Source organism: Merops nubicus, unplaced genomic scaffold, assembly GCF_000691845.1.
Source record: "Merops nubicus isolate BGI_N331 unplaced genomic scaffold, ASM69184v1 scaffold8096, whole genome shotgun sequence".
Classification (NCBI taxonomy): Eukaryota; Metazoa; Chordata; class Aves; order Coraciiformes; family Meropidae; genus Merops; species Merops nubicus.
The window spans coordinates 4,211-24,436 of record NW_008618150.1 but is presented as its reverse complement, the minus strand read 5'-3'; the positions used below and the strand labels follow the sequence as shown (position 1 = coordinate 24,436).

The window sequence follows — 20,226 nt, the reverse complement described above, 5'->3', positions numbered from 1 at the left end:
TTTTTTTTTTTTTTAGGAATAAAACCCAAATCTATCACTGAAGCTTTTTTGTTATCTGACATTAAATACCTAGTAGTTAGGTTTCCTACAAGTTAGTCCAGATTTTGTTCTTTAATAAGATACCTTTTACACATTGAACGTTACATTTCTTTCCTGTATCCAAATCCAATATCCATGTCCAAAATATCCAAAACATTGCCATATGAAGCCTTTGTATTGCTAGCACAACTTTATAGTTCTTAATGTCTATTTGATTAATATATAAATTAAAAAAATAAAATCTATTAATCTGTCACTGTAAGTAGGTCCCCATATTTTTAATTATTTCTCCTTCCTGGAACAAGGTTTAAGGGCTAAATTTTCTTTTAATACCCACAGGCCATCTCCATTGACTTAAATAGATTCATTACTCTGATACCAATAATGAATACAATTCCAAGAATGGAGCCTGTTAACTGTATTAGGGTTCTGAGCTTTGATATGTTTAGTGTATTATTCTCTCTTTTTCTCTCTGTATTAAAAAAGTCAAAACACTGAAGGTGACAGCAAATACATTTGGCTTCAGGAGAACTGAACAATATACAATTCATCCAATTTTTTTTTGGGCCGCAATAAAGACAATTTGTTTTTTACAGATAGGCTCTGGAAATAGGTTAGTTTATTACAGATAAAAAAACCAACTCATTTCACATTTTCATTATAGTCTTTATACAAATAGGAAGAGGACTAGGTCACAGAAGGCTGGCAGGAATTGTAGCCTGGAAATATGAATTAAATGTTACTATTTAGATTTCTTTTTTTTTCTTTATAGCAGGTTGCTTTGTCTGCTATGCCTTGTAGAGGAGGAGGGTTCAAGAAATATATTTCACTCCTCAAGTGTCCATTAGCTGATAGGGGAATAGCACAGACTCATTTCACTGGTATCTGAAGTGAAAAATTACTAGAGCTTATGAATCACACAATCCAGAAGGTAGCATCAGCTGAGGTGCCAGCTCAGCTATCAGCTGAGTTAGAGAACAAGGAGGAAAGAAGTTTGTTTCTCTGTTTTTTAAATGAGTTTTCAGTAACCAAGAAAAAGTGTCACGTTTGCCTTTTGTGCAAAGGCAGATACTGTTGTCCCATGTCCAACCTGTTGAACAAAAGATCTATTCTGGAAAAAGCAGTTTTCATCCAGCACTGTGAAACAGGTTATTCCTTCTGAAGCACAATGCTTTACCCTTGCTTCTGCTGAAATTTATTCTGCTGTTCCAAACAATTTTTCCAACTTGTGATCTTGAATTCTGTCACTTCATTGATACACTTTCATACTGTCTTATAACCTACAGTGATAATACAGTTATAAGATCTGGAAGTCTAATAATTAGATTGTGCCTTGACCCAGGACTTCTATGAAAATACCTAATAAAACTGGATGCAGGCTATATTCTTATGAAAGCCCAGTGAGAATATTCTTCCCTGGTGTGTTTACTAACTATTATTCTGGTTATAATTTCTCCAGAACCCTTTGTTCATGATCATTTACCTTGCTTTAGACTGTGTTCAGTCCTTAAAGGTGTCTACCATTAATATAAACTCTTGTAGATATCAGCATACTACTAATTTGCTAAGCACTGTTTTATGTTTATTTTTATATTTTTATCCAGCTTGCTGTTCCTGAGGAAATACACAATATTGTCAAAAACACCACCAATATACGACCTTGTAAGTCTCCTGAAAAGACTTCTAGAAAAGATGGCTGTGAAAGCAGCTTCAGTGATTTCAGCCTTTATAATTTATTTCTAGCATTTAGGTTTACTATAGCTATTCTAACCTTCTTATGACCTTTTAGAGAGTTTCTTCATCAATTAGGGAGGAAAAAAAATCTCAAAATAATCACACTGTTTTGCAGTGCCAAGGTGGATGATGATTATTCTTTGACGATGCAATAACATTATGTATGAATTATAAAGCAATGATGAACGAAAAGCATTCTGAAAGGAGAGTCAATGAGAATGATATTTTTTTCTCTAATCTATTTGGCCATATTATAAGGAGATAATTTGGACTTTTTGATTTTTTCTTTTCTGACAGAAGTGTGTTATGTTTTTCTTTCCTTTAAAGGAAGCCCATTAGTAAATCACTTTGTTGTTTGACAGAATGGATTAATGTTGGAGAAAAGTAGCTGGATTTTACAGCATATTTGGACTATATTTGTTAAATGTCAGTGAGGTGTGTGTCTTCATTCATATTCTGTCACAAATCTGTGGTTTAGTTTCTTTCATGAAAAGAATTTTCCTGTCTGTGGAAACTATACTAATTATTCTACAGGTAGAAGGTCAATTTCTAATGTCTACAAGGTCTGAGCCAATGCATTATACATAGGCAATATCTGAAATACTTTACCCATTTTTCATTGCATAAAACCATTCACTAATAACATGGGAGATGATGCTGACTTGAACAGAGATGAGACTACTTCAAGCCTGACTATATAGCAGGTCTTAGTAGAAACAAACACAACTAAATGGTAGTTGTCTCTAACTCAGAGGACAAATTGCCAGCCGGTTGAGCTAATTTCTTCAATAAATGCATATATAGTTATATGATGGAGAATCCAGTATTTCACAGGCATTATTTGCAGATGTTGATTGTCCTTTCTGTTACCATGAGCTGGTAGCTTTTATGAAAGAGAGGTCCTGGAAGACATGAAGGAAAAGCTTTTGCAGATAGACAAAAATTTGCTGACCTGAAAATATACAGCCTTTGGGAATAATGTGTGAAACTATAAAATAATTTCTCTAAGCAGCATCACCTAGAGTAAAATCTTCATATTTTAAAAGTAAGAATCTAGGATTTTTGAAGGTGATCAGTACTGATGTGCTTATTTAAAGGTATGGCTATTTCCAGATGGGAAAAGAGGATGTTCAGAGTGAAAACCCACCCAAAACTGAAGAGCAAATTTCAAAATAACACCACATTCCTACACGCTTTATTCAAGTAAAATGTGGAAATGAGTCACAGTCTTAAAACCATTCATCATGTTGACTCATGAATGCTTGAAGTGAAAGCTGGTGGCATAGAATGCACTGATAGAGATCAGCTTGATCTATAGGGTAGCTTAACCTTCAGAGATATGTGGTAGGGGTCATTCATCTTGAGTAGTTCATCACCGAAATGTTCATTTACAGCTTTGTCTCATTTAAAAACAAGCAGTGAATTACGTGCAGCATTGTGAGTGTGTGTTAGCAGATGATATAAAATACATGCCAATGATGGAAAGGACTTGGTCTCCCCTGAACTAAGGAGATAATAGTAACCATTAGAGTACAGGAGTTGTTGGTTTTCCAAAACAACCCATTATGACTGGGAGGGGCACCTGAGGACAGGTGGAATGTCAGTGACAGAAATATCTTCAAGAAGGGCAAGAGGGAGAACACAGGGAACTACAAGCTGGTCAGCCTCACCTCAGTCCCTGGGAAGATGATGGAGCAGCTAATCCTGGAAATATCTAGGCACATGAAGGATAAGAAGGTCATCGGGATCAGTCAGGATGGATTCACCAAAAGGAAGACATACTTGATCAAGCTGATGCTTTTCTTTGATGAAATGGCTGTCTTGGTAGATGAGGGGAGAGCAGTGGATATGGTCAACTTTGAGTTCAGGAACACTTTTGACATTCTTTTCCATAAGATCCTCACGGAGAAGATGATGAAGCACTGGCTGGAGGAGCAGCCCCCTTCAAGGGAGTGAACTGAAAACTAGCTGCTTAGATGGACTTAGAGGGTGGTGACCAGTGCCATGAAATTTAGTTGGAGGCCACTAACTAGCAGTATACCCTAAAGGTCAGTAATGGGTCCAGACTTTTTCAGCATCTTCATTAATGATTAGAATGATGGGGAAAAGCGTATCCTCAGCAGATATACTTCTGTGACAAAACTAGGAGTGGCTGATATGTCAGAAGGTTGTGCTGCCATCCAGAGGGACCTTGACAGGCTGGAGAAATGGGCTGACAGGAACCTTGTGCAGTTCAACAAGGTGAAGTACAAAGTTCTGCACCTGGGGGTGGAAAATCCCAGGCATCCTTACGTGCTGGGGACCAGCAAGCTGGAAGGACACTTTTCAGAAAAGGACCTGATGGTCCTAATGGACACCAAGTTGAATGTCTGCCAGCAATGCATCCTTGTGGCAAAGAAGGCCACCAGTATGCTCGGCTGCACTGGAAGGAGTGCTGCCAGCATGCCAGGAGAGGTGATCCTTCTCTGCTCACCACTGGGGGTGTGAGGCCACACTGGGGGTGTTTGGTCCCGTTCTGGGTTCCTCAGTGCAAGAGATATCGACATGCTGGGAATAGTTCAGCAAAGCACCACTAAGGTGACAAATGCACTGTAGCATTTCTCTTCATGAGAAAAGGCTGAGAAAGCTGGAACTGTTCAGCCTGGAGAAGGCTCCAGGGAGATCTTATTAATATTTACCTGAAGGGAGAGTGAAAGGAAGATGGAGCAGGGCTCTTTCCAGTGGTGCCCAGGGACAGGACCACACGTGTGGCCACTAACTGAAACACAGGAGGTTCTCTCTGAACATCAGGAAATACTTTTTTACTGTAGGGGTTACTAAATACTGGCACAGGCTGCCCAGGGGGTCTGTGGCATCACCATCCTTGGAGGTATTCAAAAGCCTTTTGGACATGGTCCTGGACAACCAGCTCTGGGTGGCCCTGCTTGAGACATGATGATTTCCAGAGGTCCCTTCCACCCTCAATCCATCTGTGATTCTGTGATGGGCATCTCCAAAATTATACAGAGAGAATTGTTATATCTCTCAATTACAAAGAGAAGTTTTTCTTCTATTGTCTAAAACAGATCAGTAGTTTCCAATTACATATATTTGTGGAAATCACATTTCTTTTAGTTACTTCATTTCAGTATATAGAAATTGCTGGTACCACGAACGTTAATGAAATGACAGGAAGGCACTTTTTGAATACTCACTGAAACAATAATCATTAATAACCTTTCATGAAGAATCCTTATTAAGCTCACAGGTGTGTGACTCCAGTATTCAGTAACAAACATAGTCTTGCTGACCTCTACTTTTTGACATTTTCAGAAGTTAGTTTTATATGTCATACAAAGACATTTCAATTAAAAAGAAAGAATAGCAAACTCAGAATACATAGAAATTACTATCATGTAATAAAGTCTTAGATGACTCTTCAAAAGAACACATTTCCACCTTTTTAACTAGCTACTTTTAAACAGCATAAATGAATCAAACATGCTGGTGTTAGTTACACAAGTGTAATGCACATGAATGTGAATTATTAAGTTTTAGTTCTGAAATATACTATATTTTTGCAGAGGGGGCTAAAAAAATATAACTGTGCATATGAGCTCACAAATAAACATTACAGGGATTTATTCATGGTTAATATTTTATTTTAGTAGCTTGATTGACTTTATTGGGCTTTCACAGACTGAAAATTGCCTGAGGAGCTGGTATATAAAACCAAAAGGCTCTTCTTTTCCACTGTGTGCCCACACACATGGGTCACATCATGGTCATGTGTATAGACAGCTACAGCCAGAGGATTTTTGCCATGGGTGAGTTCTGAAACTGCCATAAGCAATCATTCAAAAGCAACACACACACTTCTACAAAAATATACATTGTGCTTCTGTGGAAATATTTTTGAGGGGTCCAGAAACAACTTAAAATGAGAGATGAGACTCTCCAAATCACAGCCCAAACTTCTGCATACAAAAGAAGCTTGTGATTTTTTTTGCTTCCTCACTGATGCTCATTTACTAATGCAGCAAAAAGAGATGCAAATCAGGAACCCAGTTTGGAAAGGGGAACACAGAGAAATGTTTGCACATTGCTGTATCTTTCAACATACTTGCATCAGCCTAACAAGTCCAACAACTAGCAACCTTTCTCCACTTAATTTCCTTTTCTGACAATAACTCAGGTGGATTTTTCCACCTAGAAAAGTTGCTTGGTGTAGTAGAGGCAGTAGTTGCCTGACCACATGCTCTGTAAGTCAAGCCTTTTGAAATTCATGGTTGGCATTTAACAGAACAATCCTTTGCCTTCATTCTGATAAGCTCCAGCTTCACAAAACAAAGGCAATAGAATTATACCTGTTGCCATGGAAATCTGCAACTCCATCACTTTTTTTCTTCACCTAATGCAAAATGTATGTAAAGGTGACCACTGAACAGTAGGTGGGAAACCTTACAGAAATGCCATCATTTTACAAATTATTTTACAAAATCTCTCGGCTATTAGCAACTGGAACTTTTACCACTGTGCTCTGCAAGGCAACAGGAATGAAGAGACTAAGTTGTTTTATAAACAAGCACTGATGCTGATTCCTCAGTGGATTCCAAATCACAGACACTGTAAAGATACATGTTCAACAGCCAGCTGTAGGAATCCACATGGATCCTGCCTGGCAGCTACCTTTACGGAAGTGGAGTCTGACAGGCTGAATGTGTGATGAGACCAGCAGCTTTTACCCTGAGACAATCCTAAGCAACAGAGTGATGTATGCTTCTACCATAGCATGGAAAAATCTTCATTGAGCTCTTCCTTGCTGCTGAACACTGCAGAACTGAAAGAGTTTTGAACAGTTTGGGTCAGTACTCCAATCCTTTTTTACATTCTCATCACCAGCATGGGTAGTGGGGAAGAATCCACCCTTACCAAACTTGGGGATGACATCAGCCTAGAGGGGGTTCAGTCAAACACCCAGATGGGAAGTCTTCCATTCAGAGGGACCTCAGCAAAGCAGAGAAAAAGGGCTGACAGAAATCTCATGAAGTTCAGCAGTGACAGAAGTTAATGCTGTAACTGAGCCAGGGAAACTCAGTGCGTGAGTACAGGCTGGGGGCTGCCTTTGCTAGGCAAAAGCTCTGCTAAAGGGACCTAGTGGTCCTGGTGATAACACAAATGATCAACATATGTGTGCAGTGATGGATGGTCCAGCAGACTGGACCACATTAGCAAAAGCATGGCCAGCAGGCTGGGGGAAGTCACATTTTCCCCACTATCTGCCACTTGTGAAACCACATGTGGAGGTTCAGCTCTATTCACTGAACCTTCAGTTTTGGGCCCTGGCAAAAAAAAAAGAAACATCAAAGCGGAGAGAATTCAGCAGAGAAACTCTAAGCAGCAGAATATGATCAGTAACGCTGGATTAAGTGCCTGATATTTATTCAGCATGAGAAAGAGAAGGCTAAGAGAAATTAACTCCAGTTTTTCTCTCTCTTCTTAAAGGTATGTTGTAGAAAAGACTGTTACCAGAGATGCACAAGGACAAGAGGTAACAGTCACAGGCAGTGGCAAGGGAAAACCAGGACAGGGTTAAGGAAAAATCCTTCACAGTGACAGCAGCCAAGTGCTGGAATGGGCACCCATAATCTACACCCTTCAAGGTGTTCCAAACTTGATTGGATAAGACTCTGGGTAACTTGGCCTAGGTTTGATGCTATCCCTGTTTTGAAGAGAATATTAGATGAGCTGACCACCAGCAGTCCCTTCCAATGCCAGTTTTTCTGATCCTATGATCAATGGGCTTGAAAATCTGAGAGTTTATGAGATGTTCTGTGCCAGTGCATTAACCTGACATTTTCTTGCTTACTGTAGTAGCTGCATATCTTTATATAATATAGCTTCTGTAGTAAGTGAAATGATGTCAAATCAACAGCTTGGGGACTGTGCAGACAGCACAGTCTTACATTACATTTCTGATTCCTGCACAGTGCAGAGCAGCTGATAAATAAAAATTGTTAGCATGGTTGGAATCATATATGGGCTATCAATAATGTAAGGACAATGATTCAAGGCTGAGCAAAAAAGGAACATAAACCACCCCTATCTGGACAGGCTTTCATTATTAATACATATCAAAAGACAGCTTGTAGTTGGAAAAGTGCCCATATTTCAGATACGTCTTTTTTTAGATATTAAATATCTGTTGTCTTCAGTCTAAACATAAACAGAGAGATTATTATAAAGAAATCTCATGTTAAAAAAATCTATCATCTTTATAAAAAGGAATGGAAGCAGAGAAAACAAGCAAAATGAAGAGAAAGGGTGAACTTAATCTGATTTTTGTCCTGCCAACAGGTACCTGATGAGCCAAAGCTTGAAAAGCACAGGAGGGATTTAGAGAGTAACTTTAAGGCTATTATGAGAATTTCTGATCCCCTCTCAGATTGTTACTTTTTATAAGTCTCCTATTCTCTGAATAGCACTGTGCTCCTCTCTACATCATTAATAAAGAAGTTTCTTATTAATCAGAGACAAAGCCTTAACTATTCCCTCGGGTGATATAAAGACCTTCTGAACAGAGGTGCTGAAAGAGAGGAAGGCCTTGCTTGACAGGAGACACAGAATCATTCAAAGGACTGATGAAAACCATGCGAAAAACAACTTTTTCAGAAGTAAATTCTTCTGTGAATAAGTAATTGTCTGATTCAGGATTTGTTTTGTTGTTGGTGTTTTTTTTTTTGCTGTGCTGTTCCCAGCATACAACTGATTGCTCTATGACCTTGGGCAATTCATACACACAGCCTAATTTTGCCTTAATCTTTCTGTACCTCATTTTAGTCATTAGTATAATTATTATAATAATACAGGTCTCCTGAGAGCATCGGGGATCTTCATTGGTTATTATTTTTGCTAATAATAGCAGGAGCTCCATAGGCTACTTTAATTTGCAGAAATCAGTTTCCTCAAAATAGCAGATATGAGATTAATAATAAATTAAGCCCACTGGAGAACTGGTTTGAGAATTATTTTTCTAGTAATACTTACGTCAACATAACCTGCTTTTCTGTTAAGAGAATCTGATGACATAAACCTACTGGCACAGTTATAAAAGCAAGTGGTTTGAAGTGTGCAAAATGCCAAAGCAAACTTCCCTTCCAGGTTAAATGCTTTGCAAAGTTTAGTTAAGCCAAGGGCTGGGAATAGTCACATAGGGCTCAGGCAGGCATGCAGCAGCTCCTGTATAATTACAGCCATTCCTAATTTATCACTCATATTACCCATGGCTTTTAGCAAGTAAGACTGCTAATCAAATCATCAATTTTGTTCAGGGAAAGTTCTTTGGCTCTTCACTTGCTGCATTTTCTGGAAAAAAAATATGAATTTCAACTTGACATTGCCTCTCCAGCTACAGTGATAGCTCTGTAAAGGTGCAATATTTTGCAAAGCACACGAAAAGCAAACCAAAAATAAATTACAAATATGCTTATGTCATCAAGCTTCAAATCCACTTATATACAAATGTAACTTTGTAAAGTTGAAATAAATGATACCCGACCTCTGAAAAAAAATTTGTACCTAGATCTTCAAAAAGCTCCTGGAAATGGAGATAGGTGGGTGGCTACATGAATTTTTTAAATGCCTACGTGCTAAATTAACAGGAGGGTTTGCATTTCCAGATACCTTACTATGCAAACATCTTTGCTCTGTTGCATTTAAACAAACCAGCCAGACCCTAGCTGCTCAAATCAAATGTTCACAGCACAGTGTACTTGCATTCCAATAGATAAGGGAGGTGAACAGGAAAGGAAAACAGTGATCACAGGATTCATCTCTGCAGCTTTAGGATGGATTCACAGGATGTCCTGCCAGACAAGAAACTGGACTGTCTCTGTTATGAGACACCTCTGTAAAGCTTTTGTTACAAGATTTGGTTCAGCTCCTACTTTACATTAGGAAGAAGGTAGATTTCAATCTGAGTTTTAGGTAGTACAATAGACAGAAAGCTAGAAGAACATTATATAATCATACAAAATATACCAGAAATTTTTCAGAAGGAAAGAGAGTAATATCTAGGTTAGGATATGCATCCCTGTGGTGAAGGGAGTTGGTTTAAGACTCTAGGAAAGGGACTTCTTAAATTCAAGGTCATCCAAACCAATGGCTAGCGACAAGGGAGATTTCAAAATTGTGCCAGGCAAGGGAGGAATTGAGTTTTTCCCCCAGTGATCTGAATGAGACCCCTCATGAGCTTCAAAAACAAGCTCTAGTGAATAGTTTTCAAAGGGCAAAATGGCATTTAAATGACATCAACAACTACTAAAATACCTGATGCAATCTTATGCAAGGACTTGCCACCTCTGCGCTCGCACCTACCCACGACACTCACCTACACGCTCCACAAACCTTGGTGCTGTCTACAGCATTTCTGACATGAAAAATAGCTGTGTTCCCCCACCGTGTATGGGCAGCTGTACTAACCCCTTGTTACCATAGTAAAGACTTTCCCTCTACTGTGGTTTCATTCAAACCCACAGCACACATCCAGCAGCCACCACCTGCAGTATCTCCAGGAGAAGCAGGGCTCTGCTCCTCATCTTCTCACTGCCTACAAGGTACCCTACAGAAGACAGTCGACCCCTGCAACTGATGGAGGAAAGGTCAGGTAAAACAAGGTGTTGACTTGCTAACAAGGAATAGGTAGTGGCCATGGAAGTGCAGATTTCATGGTGGGATAAAGCATTTTCTTCTAGGAATTGAATGGCACCTGCTATGTAGTATTTAAATGCTGCTGCAGTGTTTCAATATCTATTATTGGATATGAGTAATAGTTCCTGAAGAAATGCCAATGAAATAAGTCTACATTCAAGAAAATATTTTCTTTCAAATAAGATTAAGAAATGTAACAGCTCCAGTTGGAGGACTCATTAACTGCCACTGAAACCAAGTATGAATTTTCACAACCCTCCTACTTTCTTCTGAAGTGGTGAATGTCAGGAATAGACTTGCAGCCCAATTCTAGGATTTTCCTCACCCAAGTATACACAGTTTTCTGAGCCTGAGGACTAATAAAGTGCCTGGAAAAATTGTTTAGAAATTCTCACAGAAAAATTAGAGTGAGGAAAAATGTCATTATGTGCTTAACAAACCAAGAACCCTATGGGAATCTTCTATTGCCTATGGGAACTGGGATTACAACTCAATTCTAAAAGTACACTGATTCTCACTTAGGGGAAAAGAAAAAGTCAGCATTCTTCTTTTTGTTGTTAATCTGGGCAATATTTACAGCTGGTCATGGCTTGCCAGTGGATAGATTCTGCAGTGGAACACTCCCATACTTCTATTGTCAGTTTCCACCACAAAGAAGGAAGAGCTTTACTTCTCTGAAAGTCCTTTCTGCCAAAGGCATTGCAAGGCAATTTCAGCTTTAACCTGTAACTTTCAAACACCTCTGGACTAGTAATTGAAATAAGCTTCAAAACTCCTGTATGAACCAAGTAAATGATTTACCAATTCTATTGCAACAAAGCAGCCACCGTTTTATAGGGCTATAGAGTTTCTAAACAAATATTACCTGGCAACATCATACAGCAGCTTCAGATAGGAAATACAGAACAATACTGAGCTAAGTATTTGCATGAATAACTGAGCTGAGGCTACACTTGTGTTTATATGAAGTGCATGAGTTCATGAATGATCATATGTATTCAGAAAGTCAGTATTTAAGCTTATACATGACTTGGAAATAGAAGAAAACATACTAGGAGACCAATGTATCATGACATGGGATCATCTATGGGTGAACTCTGGAGTTTTCTTCTCCATTTTCTACTCCATGTATTGACTAGACCCAAATACACGTAGGCGGAATTACAATATAAAAATGCTTTGTCATATTAAGTAAATAGCAGTGCTGAAATGGGGCCCAAAAGACACATATTCTAACAATTTCATATAATCATTGAGTCAGCAGTCACTACTAGTGTCTCTCTGAATTTCCCATACTTCACAAGCTGAAAACAAAAGTTATACCAATGCACAAAGACATAAATAACAACCATAAACCAAAGCCCTGAAGATCCATTGGCGAAGGTAGGATACTTCAACTCTAAACCATCAATTTAAAATGAAAATTTAGACTGTTTGATGTTCTTGTTGAGAACCAGTCCTGTGGTGTTTCAATGAATATATTCAGATTGCGAATGGGTTAAATATATGTGAAGAAAACTTTTTTATAGCGCAAAGCTAAATTAAAAAATCACTATAAAATTAAGGCTGTTATTTTCTCCAGCCTCTGTTTTGTTGTGTTTGTTTTTTTTTTTCTTTTCTGATTCCAAAACAATTTAAGCTGATATTCTTTGTTCTGTATATATTCTTGTTAATAATAAACCTGACAACCCTGTCATTTATATTTATCCTCAGATCAGTTCTGTGAAATCATTCTGTTTTGGATAAGAACGAGAAAGTTTAAATGGCCACAGACTTATTTCCTAGCCACATTCACCTGATATTTGTTGTCTTTTGCACATTGATAATTTCCCTCCTATTAAACTAGAAAAAAACCCAAACCACCAACAAAACACAACCCCAATTCATTGATATTATCTTTTTTAAATGACTGAAATATATCATGATGACTCATTCATTTATATTATGCTGAATATTAGAGACAAGACTGGTAAATAATGAGAATGAAAGAGAAATATCCAGATGCAGTGTTTCATACAGGTATTTTTATCCTGGTAAATGTTAAAAGGATCACAGCCTAAAATGACATGACTTTTACAGCTCTGCTGTGTAAAGCAAAAGAAGTGTCATGTAATATTTCCTACGGTAACATTATGAAACTTGCACCACTATATTTTCTTTGTGCATTTGTAATTCAGTCTTATTGATGTTTGGTTAACTTCAGCTGGTTAACATCAAGTTTAGTGCTATCTCATTTAGAAATTTTGTCTTACACATTGTAAATTTCTATTCTTTTGAGATTACATAATAAGTTTCTACTGGCAACACTTGAAAGAAATGATTTATAAGGTTAGAAAGGTATGACTGTTTCCCTCATGTGCCCTCCTCACCTGTAGTCATAATATGAGAAATCTACAGTTCTTAACCCACAACCTTATACACTCAAACAGCAGTGGGTACAAAAGTTACATCAGAATGTTTCCAGTGGAGACTGAGCAGCAGAATATCAAATCTGGCATTATAGAGGAAAATCAGGTCTTAATTTCCAACGCCATATGACAGCAAGCATGTCGTCATCCTGGAGCAGAGGTTAGATCCAACAGTGCTGCTAAGAACAACTGGGGGGTGAAAATTATCTTCACTGAGATTCTTCAAAAAAAAGATCAACAAACCCAACATCATCTACTGATTGCAAGGAAGAGGATAGTTAGCATTTATGGAGGATGAAGTCTTCTTTTCCTTCTCTCCTCAGGATGGGATAACTGGGAAGATCTGATTGCTCACTGGTGCCTCTGTAAACCAATCCAGCTCAGGAGCCCTGCAGAATCCCCTTCCTTTTAGCTTTTTTTTTTTCTTTTTTTTTGGTTTGTTTTACTGAATTGACTCCCTGAGTCAGATAAAGACCTGAGCTAACAGAAGAGAAGTGGAGGGATAGAAGAGCCCACCACTAGATACTAAGATGAGCATCTTCCATGCTCAATATCAGACGCAGGGATACGTGCTCTTCTTGAGGCTATCCCCGCTTCGTTTGTTTGGGGTTTTTTTTTTTGGTAATTCCAGGACTGCCAGTCCAACCAGGTTTCTAAATGTTACCTTTAAACACAAAAGGAAGAGGTGGAGGGGTGGTGCATATGTGTGTTTGACAGAAGAGGTACGAAGGAATGCAGACTATTCAGATGATAAAACCAGAGTTGATGACTCACTCATACAGCTAATACAACAGAACGAAATAAAAGCTTGTACATCCAAAGCCATTGTTCATTTTTATGCTTTTGTCGTGCTAATACTCTAAATCCACTAAGAAAACACTCCCATATTGCCCTGATCCACCCAAAAAAACCACCCACAAACAAAAATTATCATACGTATTACCTTGATCCAAAGACTGAAAAACTAACTATACAGAGAGCAATGAAAAAAAAAAATCAGTTTAATCACTTGCATTGGCCCCAACTTCCTATTGTCCTAAGCAAAGTGAGTATAAAATAGTATCACTTTCCCAATTTAATGTTTCAACGTTGTTCCAATTTGAAAGGGGAACGTAGAGAAGAGAGGAGTGTGCCCCTGACTGACTATGTCAACTGACTGGGCTTCTGCTGCTTGTGGTGACTTGGTACTCTATTAGCTGTCACAGAGGGATTTTGCTTCCAGCCCATGCCCTTTCTAAGGTAATGGAAAGAATTAGTTTTGTTCTCATGTTTTTCTCTTATTAACATAGTTATCCAGGATGTTCCTTGACTTGAGTAATAGTTTTCTTAGCATAAAAATGAGTTTATTGCTTAGTATTCTGAAGCAGCATCTTTGTGTGCAGAGACCTCCATAGATGGAGTAAATGTGGTCCCTGGCAGCAGTAACTGATCTTACCTTTTTTCTTCTGCCAGAATTTGTGTGGGGTTTTTTTCTTTTTTTTTTTTCTTTTTTTTTTGTGTGTATGTGTTTTCTGTCATTTTGCCCTTTCTATTAGTTAGGTGATGTGCTTTGTGTATTAATTCTGAGAACTAACTGTAACCTACATATATTTCATCAAGGTTGCTTTTGGAAAAAGTGCACTTTGATTTCCTTTATTATCTGTATTCATTTTATAATATTGGATTACAATTTACTATAATCTGGAAAGATTAAATGAAACTTCAGTGTATTAATTAAAACAGGTTAACATGTAGGACAGAATACAAAAATATTCAAGAGTCTTTACTAACATAACTTCTAATGATGGGAAGGAAGAAGCAAAGATGGAGTTACCATTACACTTCTTGCCTTTTTCTCATCTGTATAATAATGGATACACTGTTAAGCTTCCTTTACTTTAAAAGAATGATTTCATTTTTCACCTTTACAAAGAAAAGATGATTTAATACTATGAAGCATGAGCTGTTTATTACAGAAAGGGTCATGGAAGAGCAAAACCCCCCAGGTATAGAGCTATAGATACAAAGGTTCAAATGTCAAGCTTTGGGATATTTATGGCTTCTTGATCCCCAATTTAAAAATATGCTCTTGCTTGTATTTCTATTTGCGATCTTATGGGAAAAATATACACAGGCATTTGGTGAAACTGTTTAATTTGGATATCAGAGAAGCAATTATACTTGACAAAAGGAAAATATCATCTACTCAGTTGATGATCAGCTGGAGTCCATGGAGCTTGGCCTGGGGATGGATGAGGACATGACCAAGAGCTTACGGATCAGGGTTAAAGGGAAGGCAGGGGAAGTGGATATCACAGTGGGAGTCTGCTCCAGGCCACCTGACCAGGAAGACTAAGCAGATAGGAACAACTCCATGTTCACAAGCTCTGGTCCCCATGGAGGATTTCAACCATCCTGGTACCTGTTGAACACAGAGCACAGCAGGCTACCAGCAAACCAGGAGGTTCCTGGAATGCATTGATGACATTTTCCTTCTCCAAGTGTTAGAGGAACTAGTGAGAAAAGGTGCTATGCTGGACCTTGTTCTCACCAACAAAGAGGGGCTAGTGGCTAATGTGAAGCTCAATGGTAGCCTTGGCTGCAGTGACCAGGAAATGGTGGAATTCAAGACCCTTAGGGCAACAAGGAGGGTGCAGAGCAAGCTCACTACCCCGGATATCAGGAGAGTAGACTTTGACATCTTCAGGGATCTGCTTGGTAGAGTACCATAAGATAAAGTCCTGGAGGATAGAGGGGCCCAAGAAAGCTGGTCAATATTTAAGGACCACCACTTCCAAGCCCAGGAGCAATGTGTCCCAAAAAAGAGGAAGGCAGGCAAGAATGCCAGAACTGCAAGGATGAACTTCTTGCTCCTGGACACACTTGAATGTGAAAAGAGAGTGTACAGAGAGTGGAAGCAAGGACAAGTAGCCTGGGAGGAATATAAATAAATAAGTTGTACAAGCAGCCAGGGATCAGGTTAGGAAAGCTAAAGCCTGGATTGAATTGAATCCAGCCAGGAACAGAAAGGTAAAGAGGTATGCCAGTGATAGAAGGAAGGCTAGGGAAGATGTGGGCCCTCTCTGGAAGGAAATGGGAGACCTGGTCACAAGGGATATGGAGAAGGCTGAGGTACTCAATGACTTCTTTGCCTCAGTCTTCACTGGCAAGGTCTCCAGCCACACTGCCCAAGCTGCAGAAGGCAAAGGCAGGGACTGGAAGATCAAGTCTGAGATCATCTAAAGATCCTCTAGGTGTACACGTCCATGGGACCCAATGATCCATCTGTGGGTCCTGAGGGAAATGGCAGATGATGCTACTAAGCCACTTCCCATCGTAGTAGAAAAGTCATGGCAGTCTGGTGAAGTCCCCAGTGACTGGAAAAGGGAAAACACGATCCCCATTTTCCTGAAGATCCTTCTGAGGGCTCTGCTAAGGCACATGGAAAATGATGAGGCGATTGGTGTCAAGCAACATGGCTTCACCAAGGGCAAATTGTGTCTGATGAATTTGGTGGCCTTCTAAAATGGAGTTACAGTATTGGTGGATAAGGGAAGAACAAACGACATCATCTAGCTGGACTTGTGCAAAGTGTCTGATGCTGTTCTACACAACTTCCTGGTCTCTAAATTGGGAAAATGGATGGACCACTCAGTGGATAAGGAACTGGCTGGATGGCTGCGCTCAAAAAGTTGTGGTTAGTGGCTCGATGTCCAAGTGGAGACCAGTGACAAGTGGTATTTCTCAGGGATTGGTACTGGAACCAGTGCTGCTTAACATTTTTGTCGGTGACATGGACAGTGGGATCAAGTGCACCCTCAGCATGTTTATGAATTACCCCAAGTTGCGTGGCAGACATGCTGGAGGGAAGGGAAGCAATCCAGGGGGACCTTGACAGGCTTGAGAGGTGGGCCCATGCCAACTTCATGAAGTTCAACAAGGCCAAGTGAAAGGTCCTGAACTGGGTCTGGGCAATGCCAAGCACAAATACAGGCTGGGTGGAGAATGGATTGAGAGCAGTCCTGAGGAGAAAGACTTGGGGGTGCTGGTTGACGAAAAGCTCAACATGAGCCAACAACATGCAAATGCAGCCAGAAAAGCCAACTGTATCCTCAGCTGCATCAAAAGCAGCGCGGCCAGCAGGTGGAGGGAGGTGACTCTCCTCCTCTACTCCACACTCGTGAGACCCCATCAGGACCACTGTGTCCATCTCTGGAGCTCCCAACACAAGAAGGACATGGACCTGTTGGAGCTGGTTTAGAAGAGAGAGACAAAGGTGACCAGAGGGCTGGAACACCTCTCCTACAAGGACAGGCTGAGAGTTGCTATTGTTCGTCATGGAGAAGGCTCCAGGGAGACCTTATTGCAGCCTTCTGTATCTGAAGGAGGCCTACAAGAAAGCTGAGGAGAGACTTTTTACAAAGGCTTGTAGTGATAGGATGAGGGGTAATGGCTTCAAACTGGAAGAGGACACATTTAGGTTAGATGTAAGGAAGAAGTTCTTCACTGTGAAGGTGGTGAGACATCAGAACACGTTGCATAGGGAAGCTACGGCTGCTCCATCACTGGAGGTGTTCAAGACCAGGTTGGATGGGGATTGGGGCAAGCTGGTCTAGTGGGAGGTGTCCCAGCCCATGGCAGAGCGTTGGATCTAGATGATCTTTAAAGTTCCTTCCAACTCAAACCATTCTATGATTCTATGATTAGCCTATTTAATATCTTCAGATTTTGTTTCCAATATGAATACAACTCAAATGCTCCATATGAAACAGATGACCCCTTAAATGCCCTGCAACCCATCAGTCAAGACCAGCCAAGCTTCCAGAATCAAACCAACATTATCTTATTACTTGGAATATAAAATCAACAGATTTTTCAGCCTTTTTCACACAGCCTACAGCTTCTACTCAATCCTACAGCCAGGCCTCTACTGATGTGCCTCTGCAGATCACAGTGCAGCCTCATTCAGGAGCCAAATACATGAGACTCTGTGTGGCTCATGAGTCATTTCTACTGCTCAGCCTGTTCTCAGAGTTTGATATTAGCTACCATCTGGCCACAGGCTTCATAAATGAGGTTTCAAGGAAGTCATCTGATGGCAGAACGGAAATGGCTTTGCTAAGCAGCAAAGCTGCTAATTGGTAGGTCAAAGACCTGAAAGTGGTGGTTCCATGGAAGGAAAGTCTCATATGATCTTGGCCTAACCACTTATTACAGTCACATGAAAATGCTCTAATTTCTCTTAGCAGTGTAGACACTTTAAAAGCAAACATGTTTATAATGATGCTTTTTCCTGGTTTTAGATTATTACTCAATTACTTTCTGCCCAGCAGAATTAAGTTGTGGATTTTTTTTGCCAGCACTTCTGCTACTTCAAGTGCTCTTCCATTTATACTCTATCATCTTGTCCTGTATTTTCCAGCAATTTTCCTGTACCCTTAACCTTATTTCAATGTTGATCATGAACTCTCCTCTTCCTGCTTTTTCTGTCCAAAATTTGTGCATCTCAGCTCTTGTGCAAATGCTCCTACTTTGTCTAATTTTATTGAAAAACTCATCCACCTTTCTTCATAAATCACCAAAAAAGTCAGTTTTTATGGCTCCCTGTCTCAGATCTTACTTAGAGACATGCAGAGTCTGAGGGAAACGTTCAACATAGCAGACTTTTGACATGGAAATCTAAATCTTTTTTCAAGTTTCTTTTTAAATAAATAGAGGAAGATAGACTTAGGAGAAGGAATTGAACATTGGGGTCTTAAGTTGACCTTTACCAGAGCCTTTCTCTCAGGGGTGTGAGCAAGATATTTTGATAGTGATGGAACGTTGGGGGAGAGAATCATGTAAGTCATGTTTGCATGACTCTGGCCGTGTACACGGTGGGCAAGGGAAGGAAGAAAGAGTCACAGAAAATGGTGCAATTACCCTCAAATCTCTTTCTAGGGAGAAAGATACATGGACAATTGTAGTCATTTGAGAAGAAAAACACACACACCAGGTTCCCTGGCCTCCCCATATACTTCCTCTCCAGTGGATACAAAGGTAGCTTCACACCATAGTTGAAAGTTAGCTTGCCAGCATGATCATTTAAAACCATCTCTACTCCTAAGCACACAGGGAACACTTTTTCTTTCTATCTTAAAAAAAAACTTCACACTTTCCAGTAGTCACTTAAAGACAACTTGTGCAAACTGGAAATTCTGATCTTAAAATCAAAAAATACCTCTTTCTGAACACACATTGCATTGTTACTCACTATACTGTAGAGAAAGTAATTCCAGGGATTAAGAAAAACAGAACACGCTTTCTCTCACCTAGGAGGGTTTTTCCACCCGTAAGACCACGAGAAGCAATTAACACCCATTCATCAGTAGTCAACTCACAGATCTCCTCAGCTAAAGGCTTAATCTTTAAGTAACAGAGGCACAATCTTCCAGAAGGTAACTGTGGCTCTCATGTGTAATGGTATCCACCATTCCAAAAAGACACCGACAATAGATCATTGTATAGCACATGCTGAAAATCTCTTCATCATGGAAACACATAAATCCAGAAGTCTCTTTTGTCTTAGCCACACGTCCAGTACCATCGTTACAGTTGGATCTACAGACTGGACTCCATACTTCTTTTTTTCATTACCAGCTTTTCTAAGTGTAAAGGTTTTGATGAAAGGACCTTACCCTTGCCTTCTGCTCCATCTCCATCATTAGTCTTTCATGTTGCTCTGCTATTGCCAGTGTTGCAGAATGGACTTTCTGATATATCATTTCTCCTTCTCGTGTCTGAAAGGTGAACAGCCCTTCTCCCGTGTCACACATCCTGCAGGGAGATTGAAGCAGAATGGAAGGAAATAAAAATGAGTACTGCAGAATTTTTTTCTAACCATTGTAAAAAGTGCACATGTTGCAGTAGATAATGTCAACTCTAGTACTTAAACTCTGGAATTCCAAAAAATCTGCAGTTATTTTTATCATTGAAGAGAGACGTATTCCAAGAGATGTGCAGAACTTCATGAACATAATCTTTAAATTCAGTTTTAACCATCATCTGGATAGAGAAAAGAAGTTTTATCATAGAATAAAAACTTAAGGTAAAGCAGTCAGCTATTTCCAGCATTGTTTCAAATCTCTGCACTGGTAAGTGGGAGCTAAATTTAATTCTCTTAACCAATAGATGCCAGAAGTATATAGCACATCATGACTTTGAAAAGCTGACATTTTAAGAGAACATTGACCAATTAAAAATCCTATTATGGTTAATCACTACAGAGAAGCTGTATTGAAAGACAACATTAAGAGGGTTAAATTATAACTGTCTCTGTTAGTACATTTATGTGAGGCAGCATCTAAAGCTATCTTGATAATTACAAAAGCCATTCAAT

The 20,226-nt window shown here is 39.4% G+C and overlaps 1 protein-coding gene across 1 annotated transcript in view; it reads right to left on the bottom strand.

The window, feature by feature from the left end:
- The window catches only part of LOC103775866 (docking protein 6-like), a gene marked incomplete at its 5' end in the record, with an annotated part of 65,808 nt that extends 45,916 nt beyond the window's left edge, over window positions 1-19,892 (bottom strand). Inside the window, 2 exons of the mRNA XM_008943337.1 lie at window positions 19,526-19,664; window positions 19,777-19,892. Coding sequence (XP_008941585.1) covers window positions 19,526-19,664; window positions 19,777-19,892 — 255 coding nt within the window. The remainder of the gene's footprint in view (window positions 1-19,525; window positions 19,665-19,776) is intronic.
- Window positions 19,893-20,226: the final 334 nt, after the last annotated feature.